Genomic DNA, 21,566 nt, shown 5'->3' on the forward strand with positions numbered 1-21,566 from the left:
CCTGAACACACACGTTCCCAAACATTCAAGAAGGAACTGGAATTCCAAGAGAATAAGAATGAGGGCCAAGGTGAGTATACCTGCTTAGTTTCCAGGCTGGCAAGAGAAAGAAGAGGTACCGGACACAGACCAAGGGCAGGGAGAAGCCGGGGCAGGCAGGATCCCCATGGAGAGATGCTCTGGGGGACACTGAATGAAGTGGGGCAGGGAAGGGAGGCACCCTCCACCCCCATCCAGAGCCAGGGCATCTGGGATCCAGCTATGACCATGGAAACAGGCTATGCCAAGGAGAAGAGGCTTAGAGCGGCCTCCACCTCGCCAAAGTTGACTGCACTCCTGGAGGCTGGGAAAAGCCTCCTCCTCTCCCCCATCACTCCATCTCCTCTAAGGCTACCCTTGGAGGCAAAGCTCCAGCCTCTGCCTGAGGAGCAGCTCCTCTCTTCAGTAGGACTCACACAGCCCTCCAGGGAGCTGCTGTCCTTCCTTTAGCAGGTCATGACCACGGTGTCCAGGGATCAGTGCTGGCTGGGCTCAGGTCTCCACTGCCCTCAGTTACCACCCACCTGCCAAAACGGGGCCCACGTCCACAGCCTCAGGACTGAGGGGGAGGCACCATGGCTGTCCAAGCAGAAACCACAGGAGCATTTGGAATCTGTCTGGAAAGGCTGACATTCCCAAGCCCTGACCATCTCCTGGCCTGAAGGACCTTCCCTGGGACCCTAGGACCCTCTCAGGGGCCACTCCCTGCCTGTGTGGCCCAGCCTTCTCCACCCAGCTCTTGAGGGGGCTGCAGGAGAAAGAGAAAAAGAGACAGAGAAAAAAACAGGGTGTGGGGTGGAAGAGCAGGGAGAGGAGCCACTCGTGCACAAACACAAGAGTGGGCATGAACACTTGATACCTGAAGATGTGAAGATCACCACTGAAAGAAGAAAGGTGAGCAAGAATGAGGTGGGAGAGCGAGTGAAAGGAGACAGCAAAATGGCGAGCCAGCGAGAATGAGTGAGAGTGAGAGCGAGAGCGAGCAAGCCAGCGTGGGGCAGGGAGCCCACCACCTACTTCTTCTTGTCCTTGTCCTTCCTCAGAGGCTGCTGCGAGGTGGCGTGCAGGGCCTGAGACTGCAGGGCCTCCACTGCTGCCTTCCTGCGGTTGAAAGCGTTGGTCTCCTCCTCCAGTTCCCGGCGCTTCTCCTCCACCTTGCGCTTCTCCTCCTGGTGCAGCCGCTTGAGGTGCTCGAACTTCTCGTGGAGCTGGGAGCAGAAGGTGGGGAGGCCGGCTCTGTGTGGGCCCCGGAGGAGCCTGGGGCCCTCCCTGGCCTGGCCTTGCCACACACACCCCCCGAGCCCAGCACACACCTCTCTCTCCTTTTCCTTCAACTCCAGCTCCGTCTCCTTCACTTTGTTGACAAACATCTGCCTCATCTCTTCCTCCTTCCTCTGGAGCTCGCTCAGGAACTCCTTCCTCTTGGCCTCATATGTTTCCTGGAGGCTGTGGAGACCCAGAGAGAAGAGGCCAAGGAGGGGATCACAGTGGGATAGGGCTGGCCAGAGCCAGAGGGCTGGAATCACGTGGACACATGGGGGGTCAGGGGAGGATGCTACTGTCGCAGCAGCCTCTCTCCCCACCTGGCTCCCAAGCCCCTGGAACAGATGCTGGCATGGCAAGTCTGGTTGTGGCGGGGGAGACGGGCTGTCACCTGAAAGGCTGGCTGTCACCATCACTGTCCTGGAAGCCCATCTCCTCCAGTTTGCAACGCCGGTAGAGCTCATAGTGCCGACTGTGTGTCTGCTCACGGAGGTCCTCCATGTTCACCCGGATCAACATCTCCCGGAGCTTCACGAAGTCGCAGTGATTCTCGTTCTCCACTGGAAGGGGAGGGCACGCGGGCATCAGACAGGGACCCGGCCACCAGCACGGAGGGGACAGGGTGCAGGACAGTGGTGGGTTGTCAGAGGCCAACCCCAGAGGGAAGGCAGGCAGCAGATGGTCACGGGGAGGACACGGGACAGGGGACTGAGTCCGGGGGCTCAGCCAGGGCTGAGCTCTCACCGCCACACTCACCCTGCACCACGCCCCAAGGGTACTGCCGCGCTCGCACCAGTTTGTTCCCCACTTTCACCTCCTCGGTGCTGCCCACCACGGCAAAGGGCAGGTGTGCCTGGAAAGGGGCCCAAGTGGATGTGAGCACTGCGCAGACATGCACTAGTGGACAGACCCACCCTCGCTGCCCCTGGGCCCCAGGGAGGGGTTGCCCAGACCCAAACAAGGCAGGGCCAGATGCTCACTTTCAGGCTCTCCTTTAGAGAATTATCCTGGGACCTCCAAACAAGGGAGTGGGCTGAACCCACAACCCTGTTCCTCTTGTTATAGGGTATTCTTTCAGCCCTTGGGCTCCCTAGGGGCCAGTAAAAGCTCCCTCAAAAGACCTGTGGGCCTCTCTTCTAGGTTCCCAAGTCCGGGCATCCCACCTGCTCAGTCCTGCAGGTTTCAGGTCCCTCCCTTGAGTTCATACCTTGGGGTACTTAAACCTGGGGAAGTTCCAGCACCAGCCCAATACCCAATTCTTCCCATCCCCTGTCCAGAGGATTTAGGACTGGCCAGCTCCTGGTGCCCAGCCATCTTTCCTGGAGAGCTAAGGCTAGAACCCAGGAAAGACAGTGGCCAAGGGGCTAGCTCCAAGCCCTCCAACCCCAGAGCCCTCAGGCCCTTGCTCAGTGCTCACATTCATGACTGCATTAATCTCGGCAACAGCCTCGTCATCCGTGGGAAACTGGTAGATCTGGACCCCATTGCTGACCAGCTCACCCATGATCTTGATCTTGAACTTGTGGAGCTCACTCTTGGAGATGGTGTCAGCTTTGGCAATGATGGGAATAATGTTCACCTGCCAGGATTGTGGAGAGGGGTCAGGGGTGAGTTGCTTCCTGACTTCTCAAGTCACACCCCTGGGCAGAGGGGCAGGAAGCCAAAGAGATGGAGCTGCTCCCGAAGCTCCCCAGTGGAGTCCCAGCCTGAACCCAGCCAGGTGGGCCCATTCTGACAGGTTGTGACAATTGGTTGCAGTGGTTCTTACAGCCCCTCCCTGCTCTGCTAAACCTCCATCCAGCCCCAAATTTGTCCCATGGGCATACTCAGCTTTGACCCAGAGTGTTCTGAAGGTCTTAGCCAGTGTGGGGCCTGACAGGGGTTGCAGTAGGGGGTTGTGCCCCTACACAAGTTAGATGACCCATTAGCAGTAGCCACAGGAAGACCTCAATATCTCCCAGGCCAAAGTTATCTCATTGTTCACAGTGAAAGTTAGCTTCTGAGATGGGGACACATGAGAGCTGACAGGTGACCCTGGGGCTGTACACCCTCCACAACTCCCCATCGCTCCTGTCGTTCCCATGAAGTTGCCTTTTTAATGCACACTCCTCATTCCTACTGCAATTCTGGGGCTTAACTCTCCTCTCTCTGCTGGCCTCAGGAGGACCCCAAGGGAAACTCACAGAAGGAAGGACAGGGGAAGTGAAGGGTGCAGAGGAACTAGGAATTGAGAGAGAGAAAAAAAGCAGAGAACTGGCATGCTCTGGGGAGCGGAGGTCAGAGGGGCAGAGGGACAGGGGCGAGCTGGAGAGGTAACTCTAGGGGGACGGGGAGGATGCCAGGAGCCACCAGGCTGAGAATAAGAATCATCGCAGCTGGAGGGAAGGTGCCCAGGGCCAGAGGCAAGGACAGAGCTCTGAAGAGGTCAGATCAATGGGGGCCGGCTGGAGCCACAGGGACAGACACAAGAGAAGACAGCGAGAGAACCAAGCCATTTCTGCAAGCCCCCAGCCCCAGTCCCCGGGGGCTGCAGTGGACAGTCACAGGCAGCCAGCACGCCCCGCCCCCATGGACAGGGCGCCCACAGACTCCGCCGGAAGGGGCCACACCTTGCTGTCCAGTTTCTTCATGGTCACCAGATCCAGGGACTTGAGGGAGTGCCCCGTGGGCGTGATGAAGTAGAGGCAGACGTGGATCCTCGTGTCATGGTAGTCAAAGAGCGAACGGCGGATCTTCAGCTCCTCCTGCAGATAGTTTTCAAACTGTGCATCGATATAGTCGACGATGGGCCTGTAACTACAGACAGCTCCGTCACAAGGAGGCAGACAGCGGAGCCACAGCCCCGGGCCCAGAGCCCAGCCGAGCGGCCCACCAGCCTTCTCTCTGTGAGAACAAACAGCTTCTGCCTGGGGATTCCTGCCTGGGTACAGGTGGCTGACCCCTTCTCCTGGTCCCCCTTGGGGTCCTCAGGACCTTAGACATTCTCCAGGCAGCCCTCCCATGGACCTCATGGAGTGCGGGCTTGGTGACTTGTCTGGGGGCAGCAAGGAGTGCGGAGCGCTGGGGCAGAGTGTTAGAACCACGGCCAACATGGAGGGACGGGGAAGACACCGCCCTTCCTGCCTCTTGCCTCTCATCCTTATTGATCTGATCTCCAAAGCCCACGGCATCCACGATGGTCAGCTTGAGCTGCACGTTGCTCTCTTGGAGATCGTAAGTCTGGGGCCGCAGGCGCACACACTCCTCGTGGTGACTGGCTTCCTCGGTCTCAAAGGTCGTGTTGAAGAGCGTGTTCATCAGTGTGGACTTGCCAATGCCAGTCTCCCCTAGGGGAGCGGGGAGTGGGCAGAGGGGCTGTCACACAGACTGGAACTGGGGCTGTCCTGGCTCCTAGCTGGGCCAGGAGGGGCTCAGGCACCCTTGGTCTCCATATAAGAGAGGGGCAGGCCTCCCACTCCATCCCTCACTGTCCCTAACCCCAAGAACCATCCCTTCTTAGTGGCCTCAGAAATAACATGTGGAAGGAAGAGCCAAAAGGCTGGCTTGGACTTAAAACGTGGCTAGGTGGGGTGTAAGATGTTTCTGCTGGGAGTGAGAAGAGGCAGAGCCAGGCAGCTGGGAGACACCAATGGACCCTGGCCTCTTCTGGCCTCAATGGGACCTGGTCACCTGCTGTGCCTGCTGTTCCTCCTGGGCCTAGGAAGGCCATGGGGCCGGCAGGGCCGAGGTCTAAAGGCACCAGTGGCTCAGCCCACCTGTCATGGGTGGCCTCAACTCCATGAAGCTTTAACCGGGGCGGGGAGGTTCAGGAGAGGCTGCTTTCCAAGGGGTTCCCAGAGCACCTGTGCAGGGTCTGTCAGAACTTTGTGTGGCCTGAGACACATGGAACCTTCCAGTGCCTCCCTGTTGGGGGTGTATTTGTTTAGATGAGCACTGAAGTTCTTACTACATGACAACGTAATGGAGAGAGAGTCTGGTTTACCACAGTGTCCTTGACACATGGGAAGAACAACAATACATGTTTTTTAAAACAAACAAATGGATCCCAACCACTGTGATAAATACTCTTAGTTTACAAAGTACTTTCAGGTACCTAATCCTGTTTATTCTTCATGGCAACTGAATCAGGCCCTGGCTCCAACTCTATCCTTGACCCTGGCAGAGACACATACCAAAGCCTCATCCTGACCCCCCAAAGTGTCACTCTGCCTGGGAGGTCCCCTTGCAGCTCATCAGGTAGTCAGGACAGCAGCATCTCATCTCCCAGGAGGGCTTCGTCCATCCTCAGTGGAGGCTGTCCCCTGGCCAGGCATGACACTCACCCACACAGAGGATGTTGAAGCTGAAGCCCTGAGTGACTGACTTGCTAACCAACTGGTCGGGGAGGCTGTCGAAACCCACATGACCACCCAGGGAGAGGCTCCTGGGCTCCGGCTCTGCATTCTGCAAAGAGAAAAGAAGAGACGCAGTGAGCCCACTGGGGAAGAGGGGTTGAGAAGAGGGGAGGCTAAACCTGAATCAATATGCCCCTCAAACTTGTCTCAGTTCTCAGCAAATCTCAGGACACATCGTTGAGGGCACTGGAACTCCAACTCCAGGCCAAGTTTCCACACAGGGAGTCCCACGGGCCTCAGGACCCATGACTCGACCTGGGAAAGGCCCTTTCACCTGGGGCCCTGCATCTTCTGCTGGCAAGCGACGCCTTAGCCTGAGGTGTCTCCTGGCAGAAGGCCCCAGGTCCATGGCTGCTACCCCAAGGGCTCACCTGCCTGCCTGCCTGGGAGGAGGCCCCAGATGTTCCCTAGATCTCAAAGATTTCAAAAGGCCAAGGTTTGAGGATGTGCATGCTCCTGTGGCCCTCTCCTGCTGAAGCAGGATGCAGACAGGGGCAGGTCTGGCTTGACCCCCTCACACTCACACTGTTGGAGGGCCCTCCCATCAGGTGGGCTCACAGTCCTCCATGGGCACCCCTTGCTTCTCATGCACCCAAGCATGGAATGCACACATGAGCCCTGCTAAAGGAGCCAGTACTCACTCAGACCCACCACTGGGTCTCAGGACTGGTCTCGGGGGCATCATGGGTCCAAGGCCTCAGTGGTACTCTCTAGGGACTCCCAGGCTCTGGCTCATGTCCCCCTCCCAGCCCCGCCCCAGTCCTGGTTGCTTAGATAGAGGATTCTGGGTGAGAATGTGGAAGCCTGCCCAGAGAGGCGGGCAGCAGGTCCTGAGCGAGCATGGGTCACTGAGCTGGCCCACAGCACTATAAAAAGACCCAGCAGGACCCTAAGCAGAGGGTCAAGGTCAGGCTCCAAGTTGTGTGGATTCTCTGCTTCCCTGGGAATGGAGGTGGAATGTTGTCCTGAGGGAAGGTTCCCAGGCTCAGCCTTCCTGGGTCTGGCCCCCTTGAGGACAGACCCCAGGCAGCTCCGTATAGAGCAGAAACACACCTCCTCTGTCCCCTAGCCCTTCTGCCCTGACTGCCAGCCAGACAGAGCAAGGACAGGACAGGATGATGGGTCTGAGTTTCATCCTGCCATTCAGCCCACAGCTCCAGAGGGGAGGAAACAGGCCCAGCTGAAGACAGTCCCAGGGGCACAGATCAGGACAGTGGCAGCCCTTATGTGGGTGCAGGCCCAGGGGGCAGAGGAGGCTGAGGACCAGCCAGTAGCGCCCCAGCTGCCTGCCCTCCAGCGCAGGGGTCTCCGGAGCATCTGCGGCCCCTCCGTCTCTCTGCAGCCACAGCCTGTTGTCTCAGCCTGAACCCTCCAACCATTCTTTCCTCCCAACCAGAGCCCCTCGACACTTAAACCCAACCCTCTCTTCTTCATTAACTAAGTCCTCCTGCCCCTTCCCCAAGCCCTTTCCCCAGCTCAGTCCCAGTATCCCTGCACCAAAGACTCCCAAGTGTGCACATGGGCAGCCTAGACGTCACATGGCCCCTTGGGGAAGCTCACAAATCAGTTACCCCTGAGCTCTTCTCTCCAATGATCCTCTTTCCACAGAGTCTCTGCTCTCAAAGCTGGAGTCCCCTATCCCCAGGGAACTGAGTCACAACCTCCCCAGTCAAGTCCAGGTCCCCCCAGGGCTGCAAACATAACAACAAAGAAGCCCCAAAGGCAGCTTCCCCTCATTGGTGGCCACAGCAAAACCAGTAAATGGAGCATAGGATGTGCTGGGTCAGGTCCAAACTCCCTAGCATGGCACTCCAGGCCCTTTCCCATCTGAGGCCTTTTTCCCAGGCTCGGTTCCTGCACAGCTGGTTATCTCCGGATATACTTTTCAAACTCGGCCCCTCCCTGGGCTCTGGAGCTCACTACCTTTTCCCTGGCACCTGCCCTGACCTGGCCCCTAAGTACTCCCACTGCAGACCCTTCACTTGGCTGTGACCCCATTTCCTCACACTACTAGCTGCCCTGATATGCACTGTGACTTTCAGCTCTTCCATGAGCTCCTCAAAGTGGGCCACAGGCCAGGGGAGGTCAGTGTTCCCATTCTTCCCACCCTCCCACCACCATGGCCGACGTGCCAGACAACACTACCATTTATAAATCATAGCACAGCTCACTGCCGCAGCATCGGGCCCATCTGCCCACCTTACACAGAGCTTCATTATTGCATCTCTGTCCCACCTGCTCATGGCAGCTTGAGGATCAAATGGAGGACAGAGCTGTTAGTCTAGAGCTTTTTTCTTTTCGGGCGAGACTGAGAATCTCCAAAATTTAAGGCGTGCTGTGCTTGCAGAGAAGGCTATGTGTTTATTCATCCTCTTCTTCCAAGGGTGACACAATCAGGATGCAATCCAACATCCTGTAGTCTGCCGCCAAAACCCACCAAGTCGGCTGTGTCTGGAAGCCACACACAGGCGCACTCCCCCAGCTACAGAGTCCTTGCAAAGGTTCAGAAGCTATCCTATTCCTGAGTTTCCCCGACTCTAACAGCAGCACTTGGGGGTCTCACACAAGTCCGCCTACCTGTGTTCAGTGAGCCCTGCCTGCCTTCCTCATGCAGCTGGGCTCTCCGGAGAAGTGTGTGGAGTACAAGGCAGTCTCTCTCCATTCCCAAGCTGTCGCCGAAGCTGTGCTGTCAATCCAAGGGCCACAGACCTAGGGCAATCGATCTTGCTCAGGAGCCTCAGGGATCCCTGGAGCATCGATCCCCAGAGCACGTGCACACACGCACACAGAGAATGGCTGCTAGTCCTCACGGGGACAGAGTGTTTTTCTCCGGTCTTGAGAGACTGCCCTAACCTCCCAACTCTACTGAGGTGTGACTCCCACTAATGCCAGCTTCCCTGATCCTACATTTGGCATCAACAACAAGTGACCCAAGGTGCACCGCTCTCTCCAAGGTGCCTGCCCAGGTGTGTCTGCTGACTTGCATGGGGTCTCAGCCCAGGAGGAGCCAGGAGCCTGAGCTACCACAGCTCAGGAAAGAACATCAGATTTCCCACTGGTTACCTGCAATGTGTCAGGGAAGCCCTTAGCTCCAGCTCCAGGGCTGGGTCCTCCTAGTCCTGAGCCAATCAGCACGATCCCACGATGGGCACAGGCAGGGGCAAGCGACCCCGACTGAACCTTCACGACCATCCTGTAACCATCAGGGGAGTCAGCCTAAGACTGAAGCCCACTCACTGAGGACTACAGAGCCAAGCACATCACAGAGGAGAGACAGCCAGAATCCCCCACCCCACTTTCTCCCTCTACCCCAGCCACATCTCCCCTCTCCTGCCTAAGCTAGCTGAATGCGGCTATCTGTTATGTGCAACTGAAAATATCCTGATGCTACGTCCCCAGAGTGAAACTCTAAACACAGAGGAACAGAGAGAAAGCAAGGAGAGTAAAGACAGGGAAGAAAAAAGTGGTGTTACAACCACAGGAAAGAATGAACATCAGATGATGACACCAACACCCCACCAAGGACACCTGTACGGGCTAAGCCAAGTGACTTACACAGTCTCCTATATAGCCCTTAACCACCTGTGTGGCGGACACTATTATTATGCCCATTGTACAGGTAAGGACACTGAGGTGCACCTAAGCTAAAGAACTAATCAGGGTGGAGTAGGGATTTGACAGCAGCCAAGCCCATGCTCCAGAACACTGAGCTACACAGACCCCTACTCTTAACTATGCTCCCAACTCATTCATTCAGCCACAAAACACAGGCTCACTGGTCACATCCACTGGGTGTCAGGTACTGGAATGGCAGCCAATGAAAAGATGAACACACCAGATCCTTGACCTCAGGGGCCCAGTCTAATTCAGTCTAGACTCAAATGGCTGTGGCGGCCTGGCAGGTAGTATAAGTGGGTGAAACATAGTAAGAAAAATGGCAACAACCACAGATCAGGTATCACCTGCTGATGAGCTATGACTCTAATCTCACTTAGTCCACACATCAGCCCTGTGAGGTAGGCTGTATATTACGCCCACTGTATAGAAAGAGACAGCTGAAGCCCCAAGAGATGAAGTAAGTTTCCCAAGATCACACTGCTCAGGAGGGCGAAGGCAGAATCTCAAGGGTGATGGCGTGACAGCACAAGCCACACTTCTAGCCGCGTCACTCCGCTCTCTGCTGGATGAAGGACCCAGTGACTTGGCTGAGCATGGGGCCCTCGGGGAAAGGCAGGCGCAGCGGGGAGCTGCAGAGGCTGGGCTCGGTCCACGGTGGCTGTGGTCCCGTGACTCCAGCCAACTGTGGGAATGCAGGCCTAGTGCTGCCAAATCTTCCAATTTTTAAAGAGAATCCAGAAATCCAGATTTTTATGTGAAATGCACTAGTTTTCAAAGGTTGGCAACAACTGCCAACGGAGAAAACCATTAGGGCCCAGGTCAACATGTCTGAGGGCTGAACCTGATCCATGGCCTGACAGTCTGCAACCCCAGGAGTGGCAAGATGGTGACCTGGAAGGACAAAACACCCAGGGTGCACCCATGGGGCAAGGAGACCTACAGGAGGCTGCTCTGGGGGAGGAGCCTTTGGGCTGGACAACTCAGCCTGGACTCTGATGAGAGGCAGACCTAGCTGCTTCTGACTCTTTCCACACACCCAGCTCCCAGGGGGCCAGTTCAGGGGGCTCAAACTGTACTCAAAGCTCCAGGATAGAGAGTTGGCAGCTCTGAGCTCTACACACACAATGGGAAACTCCACAGGGCCTTTATCCCCCTTCTAATCACTAACAAGCTTCTGGCTACTGAGCCAGGCTCCAGGCTTCTATGTCATCATTTCTTTGGCACATCAAAGACAACAACCAAAATAATAACTGCTCAGGCTGACTGCGTTCCTCCATGCCCGGTCACCCAGAACAAAGTGGAGAATGGCATTTTGTTATGCAGCCTGGTGGATAAATAGGACGTCCTTTTCCTGACCAGGAAATGCTATCTGAGCCTTCTGGAGCAGCCCCAATCACCAGCCGAAAGAAGCCGCCCCTTTTACCAAGAAGAGAGGTGGGATTTGGGGGGAAACCATGTCTTGCACTTGCCCACACAGAAAGAAGCTTTTATCCAGAAGGAAATGGAAATCTGCTGAATGTCTGAACCAACATAGGCAGAGAATCTATGGGTGAAAAGAGCCCCTTGAGAACAAACCTCCCAAATGAGGATAGTTATTGGGGTAGCGGTAGAGGCGGCACTCCACCATTCAAGCATTTGGCTCCTAAATCCTAGGCAAAGAGCAGCCCCACTCAGGCCTTCCACAGAGTTCCCTCCAAGAGCATCAGACTTCGGACTCTTCTCTCCCCTCAGGCTCCCGCCACCCTGAGCACCCCACAGGCAGGCAGGAGAAGGCTTGGGCACTTGGGCCCCAGGAGGCCGCCAGTCAGCTCCAGGAGGCCCTACAGAGGCCTTGCGCAGTGGACCCAGGAGTCACTGTGCCATTGGGAACCCCCTCCACCCATGTTCCTGGCACAAACCACCCTCCCCTGGCTCTCACCACTCTCAGCAGCCTGGGCCTTAAATAGCCAGAGCAGAGGCCTCTGGCCAGAACCCGTGGTCACGGCGCAACTGTCCTTGAGTCTGAGAGGAATCCTAGGAATTTTCCCAGGAAAGGCTTAGGCTCTAGTCCCAGGATTCCACAGCAAGCCTCTAAACCCAGGTCAAAGGTTACGGGAAATAACCACAGGGATGTGCGTGGGGTGGGGGTGGTGGGAAGTGGGGGAATACTGCCACCCTGGACCAGAGAGAACAGAGACAGGATATACCTGTCCCCACTCAAGAGGACACCAGAGAACCAAAGTGTCTCTCTCCTGTGGCGGCAATAAACCTGGGAAAAAGACACAAGCCAGGATCAGCCTTCTTGGTGCCAGCACAGTAGCAAAAGAGGTAAGAATGGCAAGGTGGCAGTTGGGCTCCAGGAGAAGGCTGCCAGTCCTTCTCAAGGCCAGTCATCCTCTCCCCCACCCTGAGAAGTGAAGGGACTTTGGAAGTAAAACTATCCCTAGGAGTCCAAAGCCACCCAGTGCCCTGACCCCAGAATTTCAGTCTCCCTGCTCCCTGTTTCACTGAGGGCACTTTCCTCCCTCTTGCTGCACACAGCCAGCCAGGACAGCCACTCAGGAATTTGGGATGGTTTGTTTCACACTTCCCATGTCAAAATCAGGTTTCCAAGAAGCCAAGAGCCCAGTTTTCGGCCTCTGGGCCCACCCAGCCCTCCCCAGATCCAGGACACAAAAATGCTCCTAGGCTTTGTGGTGTTGCACCCCCCCTGGGAGGGAATGGTCCATCCCACCACAGAGCAGATGGGGAAGGCACTCTAGGCCACAGAAGGTACTGGAAGCCCAGGTGTTCATACTTTCCCACTTGGGACTTGGGGACTTCCCTGCAGCAGGGATGACCACAGGGGTCTAGACATCGTGGGACGGAGGTGGCCTTTGTTCCACCCAACTTCGGAAAGAAGAATGTGGGTGGCAAAGGTGATCATGCCCCCCCTCCTACCCCAGGATGGATGCCAGTGCTGGGAAGAAGCAGAGAGCTACATGAGCACCAGTGTGAGCCAGCAGGGGCTCAGGGCAGCACGGCGATCCTTCTCTGTTGCTTGCACCACTTACCCCAGCACCAGGCAGAGTGTCACACTCGCACCCAGGCCCCACAGCCAGATCTGGTGAGTGGACTTGGATCCATGGCCCACAGCCCCTCTCTAAGCACAGCCCTCAGGTGGCCCAAGCCCAGGAGAGCCTTCAGAAAGAAGCCAGCACCTGTGATCTGAAATAGGCTCTTACTACTTCCTCTCCTGGTTCGGTCCCTCTAATGCAGCTTCTAAGAGAAAGACCAAGAACCATCTGCAAGCCATGTGTTCTGAGGAGGAGAACATCCAATTTGCCCCAGTGCCATCAGGGGCAATGGCTGTTACGCCCACACGCCCCGTGCTTCGTCGTCCACCACCTCTTCCCAGCCACAGTTCCTCACGTGAGCCCTGAGGATGCAGACAGCTCCAGTAAAGAGCACCCCAGCTCTATCATGAGGGCATGTCTACCTTGGGAGGCATCCTTTCCCCAGGCACACGTGTCTCCCTCCTGCCTGCAGAGCTCCATACCTAGTTGTCTGGCAAAGCCTGTTCCTTGGGGGCCAGGACTTGGGATCCTGAGAGAAAATCAACCTGGCAGCAGAGAGGCAGGAAGACCGGAGAGGCTGCAGGGGACACACAGAGGCCAGCCAGTCCTCAGCCAGCCCTTTGCTCCGTCATCCTGCAGCAGCTTCCTTCTGGGAGCTGGACCAGAGCCACAGAAACCTGCGTGGTGGTTATTGCCCCAAATACATACCTCCACCTAGCTTATCTTTGGGCTCCAAACTCAGAGGGCTCCACCCTCTCTGTCGTCACAAGGGGTCCATGGGGGCTGAGGGTAGGTCTCAGGTGAGCTGCTGGCATCAAGATGATGGACACAAAGCACCCAGCACCCTCTGTGCCATCCAAAGCTTTTGATAAATATCTGGCCCTGGGTTCCCAGCCTCCATTTGTCCTCCTGCACTGTTAGCACTGTGGCCAGTCTCCCTCTTACCACCCTCTCCACTCCTACTCTGGTCAATCCCTTGTCAGGTGCCCCCTTGGATTACCAGCGCCTTCTCATCAGTGTCCCTGCTCTGGTCCATGCCAATCCAGATCCTGGGCAGACCTTCCTAAAGCATGCACCCATAGCATGGTACAATGCCCATGGGGGGCAGAGCAGGGTGGACCAACCTCCCGGGAAAGGGCGTGGAGCTTCAGCTCTGCAGGCGGTGCCCATGTATGACCCCTCCCCACCCCCAGGCACTGAGAGCTGCACAGATGTCCCTTGCTCAGTTCTCACTTCTCCTTCAGAGCAGCTCAGCAAAGAGGTCTCTGGCCATTTTGATAGGATAGGGAGACACCCTCTGTGACACCCCCACTTGAGTAAGGGGTTGCTGTCTACATTCCTTCCCACCAGCTCTTGCCTTGAGGACAGAATAGGCATTCCCTGGATAGCCTGCTTCTTGGGAAAGTGTCAAGATTACAGGGGTGACAACGGAAGTGACAGATGGTGCTGGGGATAAAGTGGAGATGGGGGTGGGGAGAGTGACTGGCTGGGAGGAGTGCCAGGCTCCAGGCTGCCATGCCACACGTTTCTTCCCTTTCTCCCTCAGATCTTCATTTTCTCCAGCCTCTCCTCAGTCCTCCCCCACCATGGAGTTTGAACCCTGCCCCACGAGATTCTGACAGGAGAGGCACAGGAGATGGCCCCTGGGGCAGAAAAAGAGTCTGGGATCCAGTAAGGAAGAAGGGCAGAGGAAGAGTGGATAGGAATCTGGCTGCCCAAGGAGGGCAAGAGGCAACAGACTCCCCAGAGGGCTGTCCCAGACATGCACATCCTAGATTTTGATCATAACCACAGGGCTGATCTAGGATTGAGCAAGGCCCAGTCAAAATGTAAAGGTCACTCAGCCTGTGGACAATAGGAACCCAGCACACATTGACCTCGAAGTACCATTCCAGGGACCTCCTTAGCAGTCCAGTGGTTAGGACTTTATGCTTCCAATGCAGAGGATGTGAGTTTGATCTCTGGTCAGGAAGCTAAAATCACACATTTCATGCAATGTGACTCCCCCGCCCCCAAGAAAAAGTATCATTCCATATGCTCATCTAAGCTCCAGGTTGGGACAATTCCCATGCCCTCCTGAGCTGGTCTGACCACCAAGCTAGCCTGAGGAACAGTGTCAACCTCCCACAGCTCAATCAAATTATAACTTCATGGCTACTACTTAACACCCAATTCAACCCTGCAGCTGGTAAGACTGCTAAACATATCTCCAAACATGTCACAGACTGCAATTATCTTCATAAACGCTTTGAAGAGTATCAGTAGGGTTGTTCCACTTTATAGCAGGAGAAAGGAAGAAATCATTTTCCCAGGATGACAAGATAGAAGAGGAGAATGGAGTCCAGACTCCGAGATTCGGGCCAAACCCAACCCAAGGTCTCCACCCAAATTCAACCATGTCCAAGTCCTCCCAGGAGGCTAATGGCTCAGATCGTGAAGGGTGTGGAAGGTATCCATCCTGAACTCAGGCTGTACATCCTTACTTGAGTCAGTTCCCTCTCTATGCCTCAGTCATTATTACCAAGGTGATAATACCTGAAATCTTTACAAACACAGGAATCTAATGGGAAGAGCCTTTCCTGCCCATTGCCTGGCATTGCAGCTAGATCCCTCAGCTCAGCCTCTGAGGATAATCTCTGGGTGGGTAGTAGTGGGAGCCCCTAGGGAGGGTGCCCTGGAAAAGAGCAAATTCATTCTCTGCTACCTTCTTACACAGAGGGGCAGTCTTCACATCCATATGGGTGCTAAGTATCATGTATCATTTACTGTGTCTTCATCATGTGCCAGACACTGTTCTAAGTACCTCATCTGGACCCTCTCATTAAATCCTTCCTATAACCTTATGAGGGACGTAGTATTTTTGTCCCATTATACAGATGAGAACACACGAGGGGTTAAACAACTTGCCCAGAGTCACACAGCCAACAAGTAGTAATCTAGGATTCATGTCAGGCAGTCTGATTCCAGTTACTCTACATACCGCTCCCACCTGCAAGACCAACTGTTAGAGCAACCTCTGGCCACAGAAAGACAAGACCCAGACATAACTTTCTGGTCAGCTGGGCACAGAAAATGCACACAAGCATGCAGGCAGAGATGTGCAAACACACACAGGTCTGCTGGTCTCCAGCTAACCAGCAGGTCTGCTGGGATTCATGCACAGCCCTCCTGGGGTACATAAATTCTCATTCAGAGTGCAAGGCTGGGTTGAATCTCTGATTTGCCCAACCTCTGAATCTGTTCCTCCGGTATTTAAACTTACTGAACTGACTCGCAGCCCCCTCATAAAACATTCAAGTCTAAAATTATGACACTAAGAGTTCCTGCTTTAGTTACGCATGTTTCCAAAATAGACCAACAAATGTATTTTCAGATTAAAGAGAGAATTTACATATATAAATTCAGATGACAATATTTATAGCATTAATTACATAAGTCCTGAATCCCTTATTTAGCCCCAGAACCAATACTTTATCAGTCACATGTTTAGCATTCACCCCCCTACCCACAGCATCCCTGGGGCCTCCTCCCTCCCCCTTAGCACTAACCAGGGCCTCACATGCTGCCAAGAGGACACAGTTTCCTTCACTGTCACAGCTCAACCTCCCAGACACACCCAAATCCAGCCTTAGACACTGGGGGACACGCAGATACAATCCCCAAAAGGCCTCTCTCCCTGGGGGGAGTGGGGTGGGGGGACAGATCATAAAAGCCTTTGGGAAGTTGGTTATTGGCTGGCTCAAGTCCAGAGAGACCTCTGCAGGGACCACCAGAGATGATACCCCTGCAGGAGGCATACTCGGACTGGGGCCCAAAAAAACATCCACTGGGTTGAATGTGGAATCGCTCCAGTTCCTGGGGAACAGCTGCCTCAGACCCGACCACTGAGGCACCCACTGGAATCTCACCCTGGACCCCGGCGCGGGGGTGGGGCCCGGCGGTTGCATTGGGAAGGAGCAGCAGGCCAAGGTCTTCAGGACCCAAGTCTGCGACTGCCCTGAGCTCATCCGCGGGACTTCCTAGGGATCCCTAGGGCTTCATCGTCACCGACTGTGCCCATCCAGCGGCACCTGCGCGGCCAGGAATCTCCCCAGCCGTGCAAAGAACACTCAGGGAGAGGGGGCTCCGGAGAATCCTAGATCTTCCCTCTGATCCGCGGGGCCCCAGTCTGTCGTCACACCGGGCCACAACCAGGCGGGTATTTATCTGCTCGTTTCGCGAAAAGGGTCTGCTTTTCTTCGCCCAAGGAGGGCGACCCCGCCAGCCTCCCGGCAAGGCGTCCGCGCCCGACGCTCCGGGACCCGGGACCAGCGCCGCGAAGACCCGCTCCAGGGTCCCCCGGCTCGCCTGGCGTCAAGGCCCGGCCGCGCGGCGCTGACAGCCCGGCTCGCGCCCCCGGCCAGCAGCAGGGCGGCCCCCTCCCCGCGCCCCGCGCCTCCCGCGCGCGCCGCGGCCCAGCAGGGCCCTCACCGAGAAGCGCTCCAGGTCCGTGGCCGCCATGGCGAGCTCCGCACCGGGCGGGCGAGCCGGGGCGAGCACCCGGGCCGCGACGGGGACAAGCCGGTTGCGGGACGCGCTCCGCCCGGACGGCTGCGGCTGAATGGATCCAATATGGCCACTTCCTGGAAACTCCCCTTGGCGGCGGCGGCGGGAGAAGCCGCGGAGCCGCCCCCGCCCCCGCCCGCGGGACCGGCCTCCCCGCTTGGCCCGGTCCGGCCGCGAGCGCAGCCCAAGCCCCTCAGCTGGGATAGCCGGGGGTCTCTGCTGCGAGGCGGGAGGTGCTAGCTACGGGGGTTGCTGGGACTTGTAGTCTCCGAGTTGGGGGGCCGGGAGGGCAGTGCCTGGTGGCCGGGACCGGTGTCTGCTGGCCTGCCGCGTGTCCCCGAGAGGCTGGGGCCGAGCCCCGGAGGGAGTGTCCGGCTTCCGCGCGCTAGGAAGTCCGTTCCGTCCCCAGGAGATTGGGGTGCCGCGTGCGCCCTAAGGGTCTCCCCCACCAAGCCGCTTCCAACCGGTCGGCCGGAGTCTGCAGTGCACTGGGACCACCGGCCAGAGTGTCCACGGACTGCCTGCGGCCCGTGGGGTGCAGGAGAGGCGCCTCAGCCTCGAATGACCGGTCCCTGGGCCCCACCTGATGCTCCAGTCCCAGCCAGGGCGGCACACAGGACGGGACCCGCGCGTCCGGCCGGGCGGCCTTCCCGGGCCAGGGACCAGCCTTCAGCTTCTTGCGCAACGAACGCTCAGGATGCGCAGTTCAGTCTTGGGATTCATGCAATAGAAAAGCCGAGCTCGATACTCAGGACATCAGATTGCAAGTGACTGTCACCTTTCCTGCCCCCAAGGGTTTGGGGAAATGTCTTAATGGAATCTGGGCACTGTGCAGAATGGACTACGGCTCCCTAAGCATGCACATTCTTTCTGCTAATCTCACTGCTCAAAACCTGTACAAAACGTAGAAAAACGAATACCTTTGCCCAAGCCAGAGGCCTCAGGGGGTTCTGGACCTTTTCACTGACTAACTATATCAAATCCATCTCTAAATGCTGTGATATTCTTTTTCTTTCCCTTCTCTCTGCCTTTCTCTCTGCTCTCTCTTTTGGAAATATATATAGCAAGGCTTGCCTCCTGCTCCTCCAGTAGCCTCATCCCGGGTGTATCCACCCTCCAACACCCCTCCCACCCACCAACAGTTTCCTGAGAAACAACCCAGCCTGTCCCTCTGACTCAGGAAATTGTCCTGGTTGAAGGTGCCCAAAGACCATATGTGTACTTGGCATACCTGGCTTTAAGAGGAGCCCCTCCCTGTCCCATCTGCTGACTTTCAGGTAGTTGATCCTGTCACCCTGAAGTGGCATTCCCCTCCCTTCTCTCCAGGGCAAACACTCACTAAGGTGAACCGACAACCTGCTGGTCCTTTCTGACTCAGTGTGTTCACTTTGTTCCTCCCTATCGTGGTGTTTCACAAGCTATGTTGTAGTTATCTACAAGAACTGGGCAAAGCTGTGGTTAAAGAAGCTGGACTTGCAGCAAACTGCCAGGGTTAGAACCCTGACTCTATCCCTTGCTATCTTTTTAACTTTAGGCAATTTACTTACCTATGCCTCTCTTTCCTCATCCTAAAACTGAGAATTAGGGCTTGCTTCCCTGGTGGCTTAGCTGGTAAAGAATCCGCCTGCAATGTGGGAGTTCAGTTCAGTTCAGTTCAGTCGCTCAGTCGTGTCCAACTCTTTGCGACCCCATGAACCGCAGCACTCCAGGCCTGCCTGTCCATCAACAACTCCCAGAGTCCACCAAAACCCGTGTCCATTGAGTCAGTGATTCCATCCAACCATCTCATCCTCTGTCGTCCCCTTCTCCTCCTGTCCTCAATCTGCAGGCATCAGGGTCTTTTCCAATGAGTCAGCTCTTCGCATCAGGTGGCCAAAGTATTGAAGTTTCAGCTTCAACATCAGTCCTTCCAATGAACACCCAGGACTGATCTCCTTTAGGATGCACTGGTTGGATCTCCTTGCAGTCCAAGGGACTCTCAAGAGTCTTCTCCAACACCACAGTTCAAAAGCATCAATTCTTCAGCGCTCAGCTTTCTTTATAGTCCAATTCTCACATCCACACCTGACCACTGGAAAAACCATAGCCTTGACTAGATGGACCTTAGCTGGCAAAGTAATGTCTCTGCTTTTTAATATGCTGTCTAGTTTGGTCATAACTTTCCTTCCAAGGAATAAGTGTCCTTTAATTTCATGGCTACAATCACCATCTGCAGTGATTCTGGAGCCTAGAAAAATAAAGTTATCCACTGTTTCCCCATCTATTTGCCATGAAGTGATGGGACCGGATGCCATGATCTTAGTTTTCTGAATGTTGAGCTTTAAGCCAACTTTTTCACTCTCAACCTGGGTTCAGTCCCTGCGTTGGGAAGATCCCCTAGAGAAAGGAATGGCTACCCACTCCAGTATTCTTGCCTGGAGAATTCCATTGACTGTGTAGTCCATGAGGTCTCAAAGGATTGGACACGACTGAACGACTTTCACTTATAGTACCTCTGCCACAGGATTAAGCACAATAAAATAAGTAAAGGGCTTTAAACTATATTTGAAATAAAATGCATAATAAAATCTTCCTGTCAAGATGACGGATGCCCTAATGTCAGAACCCAGAGAGAGGGGGTGTGTGGGGGGCGGTCACTCAGTGTTGAGTTGGTCATCCTAGACCAGATCTGTTATTTCTTTTTTCTCCACTGTAACTGGCAAGAAATCTGTCCCAACTACCATTTTCTGCATCACAACTTTCTGAGACCTGCCCTAAATTATTTCTAAAATGATTCTTCCCACTAGCCCCCAGTGGGTCATATTTCAAAACGATCTACTTCTAGCAGCCCTAGTTACTGGCTGTAAGAAGAAAGAGCCCAGATTACAGCTGACTTCCTTCTCTTGGGATATGTTTGCTCGGCTTTACTAGGAAAATTTACATCTACTCCCCAAACCTCAAATTTGTTTTTCTTTCTTCCTCTTGTCCTCTCCTTCTTGTTCCTCTTCTTCTCCTTCCTTCCCCGCTTCTTCTTCATTCTCTGCTCCTTCTCCTCCCCTCCCCTCCTCCTCTCCTTCGCTCCCTCCATCACATTCTCCTCCTCCTCCTTCTTTGCCCCGTCCTCCTTCAGTGTTGCTGCTGGTCAGAACTACTGAAGGAGGGCGAGTTATCTGTGAAGATGCAAAGCTGAATACAGCAATCATTTCTCACATAAGGCGAAATGTGATTTCTCAAGGCAGCATTTCCTGATAGTGATAGTGAAAGTCACTTAGTCGTGTCCAACTCTTTGCGATCCCATTGACTATCCAGTCCGTGGAATTCTCCAGGCCAGAATACTGGAGTGGGTTGCTGTTCCCTTCTCTGGGGGATCTTCCCCACCCAGGGATCAAACCCAGGTGTCCTACATTTCAGGCAAATTGTTTACCAGCTAAGCCACCAGGGCAGCATTTCCTAGCGTTTCTTAGAAACCCTGGAGAACTTCCTAGCTGTTACACACACATATACACACAGTGGTCCCATAGTCAAACAACTGTATGTATGGAAAGCTTAGTTCCATACAGGAAAATGTTTCTGTACAAGTCCTCAGAGCTTTTGATAAGGTGATATGCACTGTCACTGTCGGAGTGGTAAAGGGAATACGCAGCCCTCCTCAAACTTAATTGACCATCTCTATGCCGCTGCCCCACATACACACTGAACTTGAACTTGACAGTCCTCATTGTTGCTTGTCTTTTACTTTTGCTTATAATTTTTTTTTGTCATACAAAAGTTTAAAATGTTGATGTTGTAAAATTTGCCTGTTATTTCCTTTATGGTTTTCACCATGAAATCTCCTTTAAGGCGGATTCTTTACCAGCTGAGCCACAAGGGAAGCCCCCTTTTAAAAAAAGTCCTTCTCTATCTCAAATGCATAAAGATATTCTCTTTGTATCTTCTAATGAAACATTAATTTTTTTCACATTTAGATCCTCAGTGGTTTGTTTATGTGTGTGCCAAACCTACTGTTTCATCACCACTTGATGTACAATGCAAATGGTATCAAAGACTAAATTTCTATTTGTGTGTGTAGGTCTGTGGCTCAGTTAGGATAAGGTTTACTTGTTTTAATAAGGTAGATATTTCTTTCTCACATTATCCAGATAGGCAGTCTCAGTGATATGACATTCTGTCCATACCTCCTATGTTGCTTTGCTTTGAAAAGCCTGGACCTCATGGTCCCACGTGGTGAAGTCAGCATTCCAGACAGTGGGAGGGGACGAAGGTAATAAAGAACAATGAGCAAACACTCCCAGATGGTTCCAGAAACTGCTACATGGCACGTCTGTTTATATCCTATTGGCCACTGCTGGGAAATGGGGTCTTTATTTTGGCCATCGTGTGACAAGCCAAAAATTCCATAAAATGTTAGGAGAGTAGACATTGGGAGATGGTAGCAATCTCTGCTAAATCTGTTTCTGAATGTGTTGAGTAAGATGCCTGAAATTTTTTTCTAATTCTTTAATTTTTAATTCATTTATTGAGAAATGAAAATTTTTAAAAATGACAAGAAAATAACCAGCTATGTACACCTTTCAGAATCAACCACAGAAATGACCTTAATATTACATCATTCCAGAAAACCCACTATGCCTAGTTACATACAGGAGAAAATATCATGGAGATATTTTGTAAGAATTGAACAATAATAGAGATG

General features: G+C 54.3%; 1 protein-coding gene across 10 annotated transcripts in view; it reads right to left on the minus strand.

The window, feature by feature from the left end:
* Positions 1–17,984, minus strand: part of SEPTIN8 (septin 8) — a 27,459-nt gene extending 9,475 nt beyond the window's left edge. For 5 of the 10 annotated variants that reach the window (XR_005721229.1, XM_040241833.1, XM_040241832.1 and 2 more), the window contains exons 1-9: positions 16,820–17,536; positions 5,625–5,745; positions 4,433–4,628; positions 3,912–4,098; positions 2,720–2,881; positions 2,059–2,155; positions 1,694–1,862; positions 1,353–1,485; positions 1,057–1,247 (exon numbers count right to left, since the gene is read on the minus strand). Coding sequence is in view for 9 of the 10 variants with exons in the window: in XM_040241833.1 (XP_040097767.1) it covers positions 1,057–1,247; positions 1,353–1,485; positions 1,694–1,862; positions 2,059–2,155; positions 2,720–2,881; positions 3,912–4,098; positions 4,433–4,628; positions 5,625–5,745; positions 16,820–16,849 (1,286 nt within the window). In the remaining variant the exon portion in view is untranslated. Of the gene's footprint in view, positions 1–1,056; positions 1,248–1,352; positions 1,486–1,693; positions 1,863–2,058; positions 2,156–2,719; positions 2,882–3,911; positions 4,099–4,432; positions 4,629–5,624; positions 5,746–8,273; positions 8,411–16,819; positions 17,537–17,814 lie in introns of those variants that run through there. The other 5 variants (XM_040241834.1, XM_040241836.1, XM_040241838.1 and 2 more) reach the window with 3 other exon arrangements.
* Positions 17,985–21,566: the final 3,582 nt, after the last annotated feature.

The sequence above is a fragment of the Oryx dammah genome, unplaced genomic scaffold (assembly GCF_014754425.2).
Source record: "Oryx dammah isolate SB20612 unplaced genomic scaffold, SCBI_Odam_1.1 HiC_scaffold_5, whole genome shotgun sequence".
NCBI lineage: Eukaryota > Metazoa > Chordata > Mammalia > Artiodactyla > Bovidae > Oryx > Oryx dammah.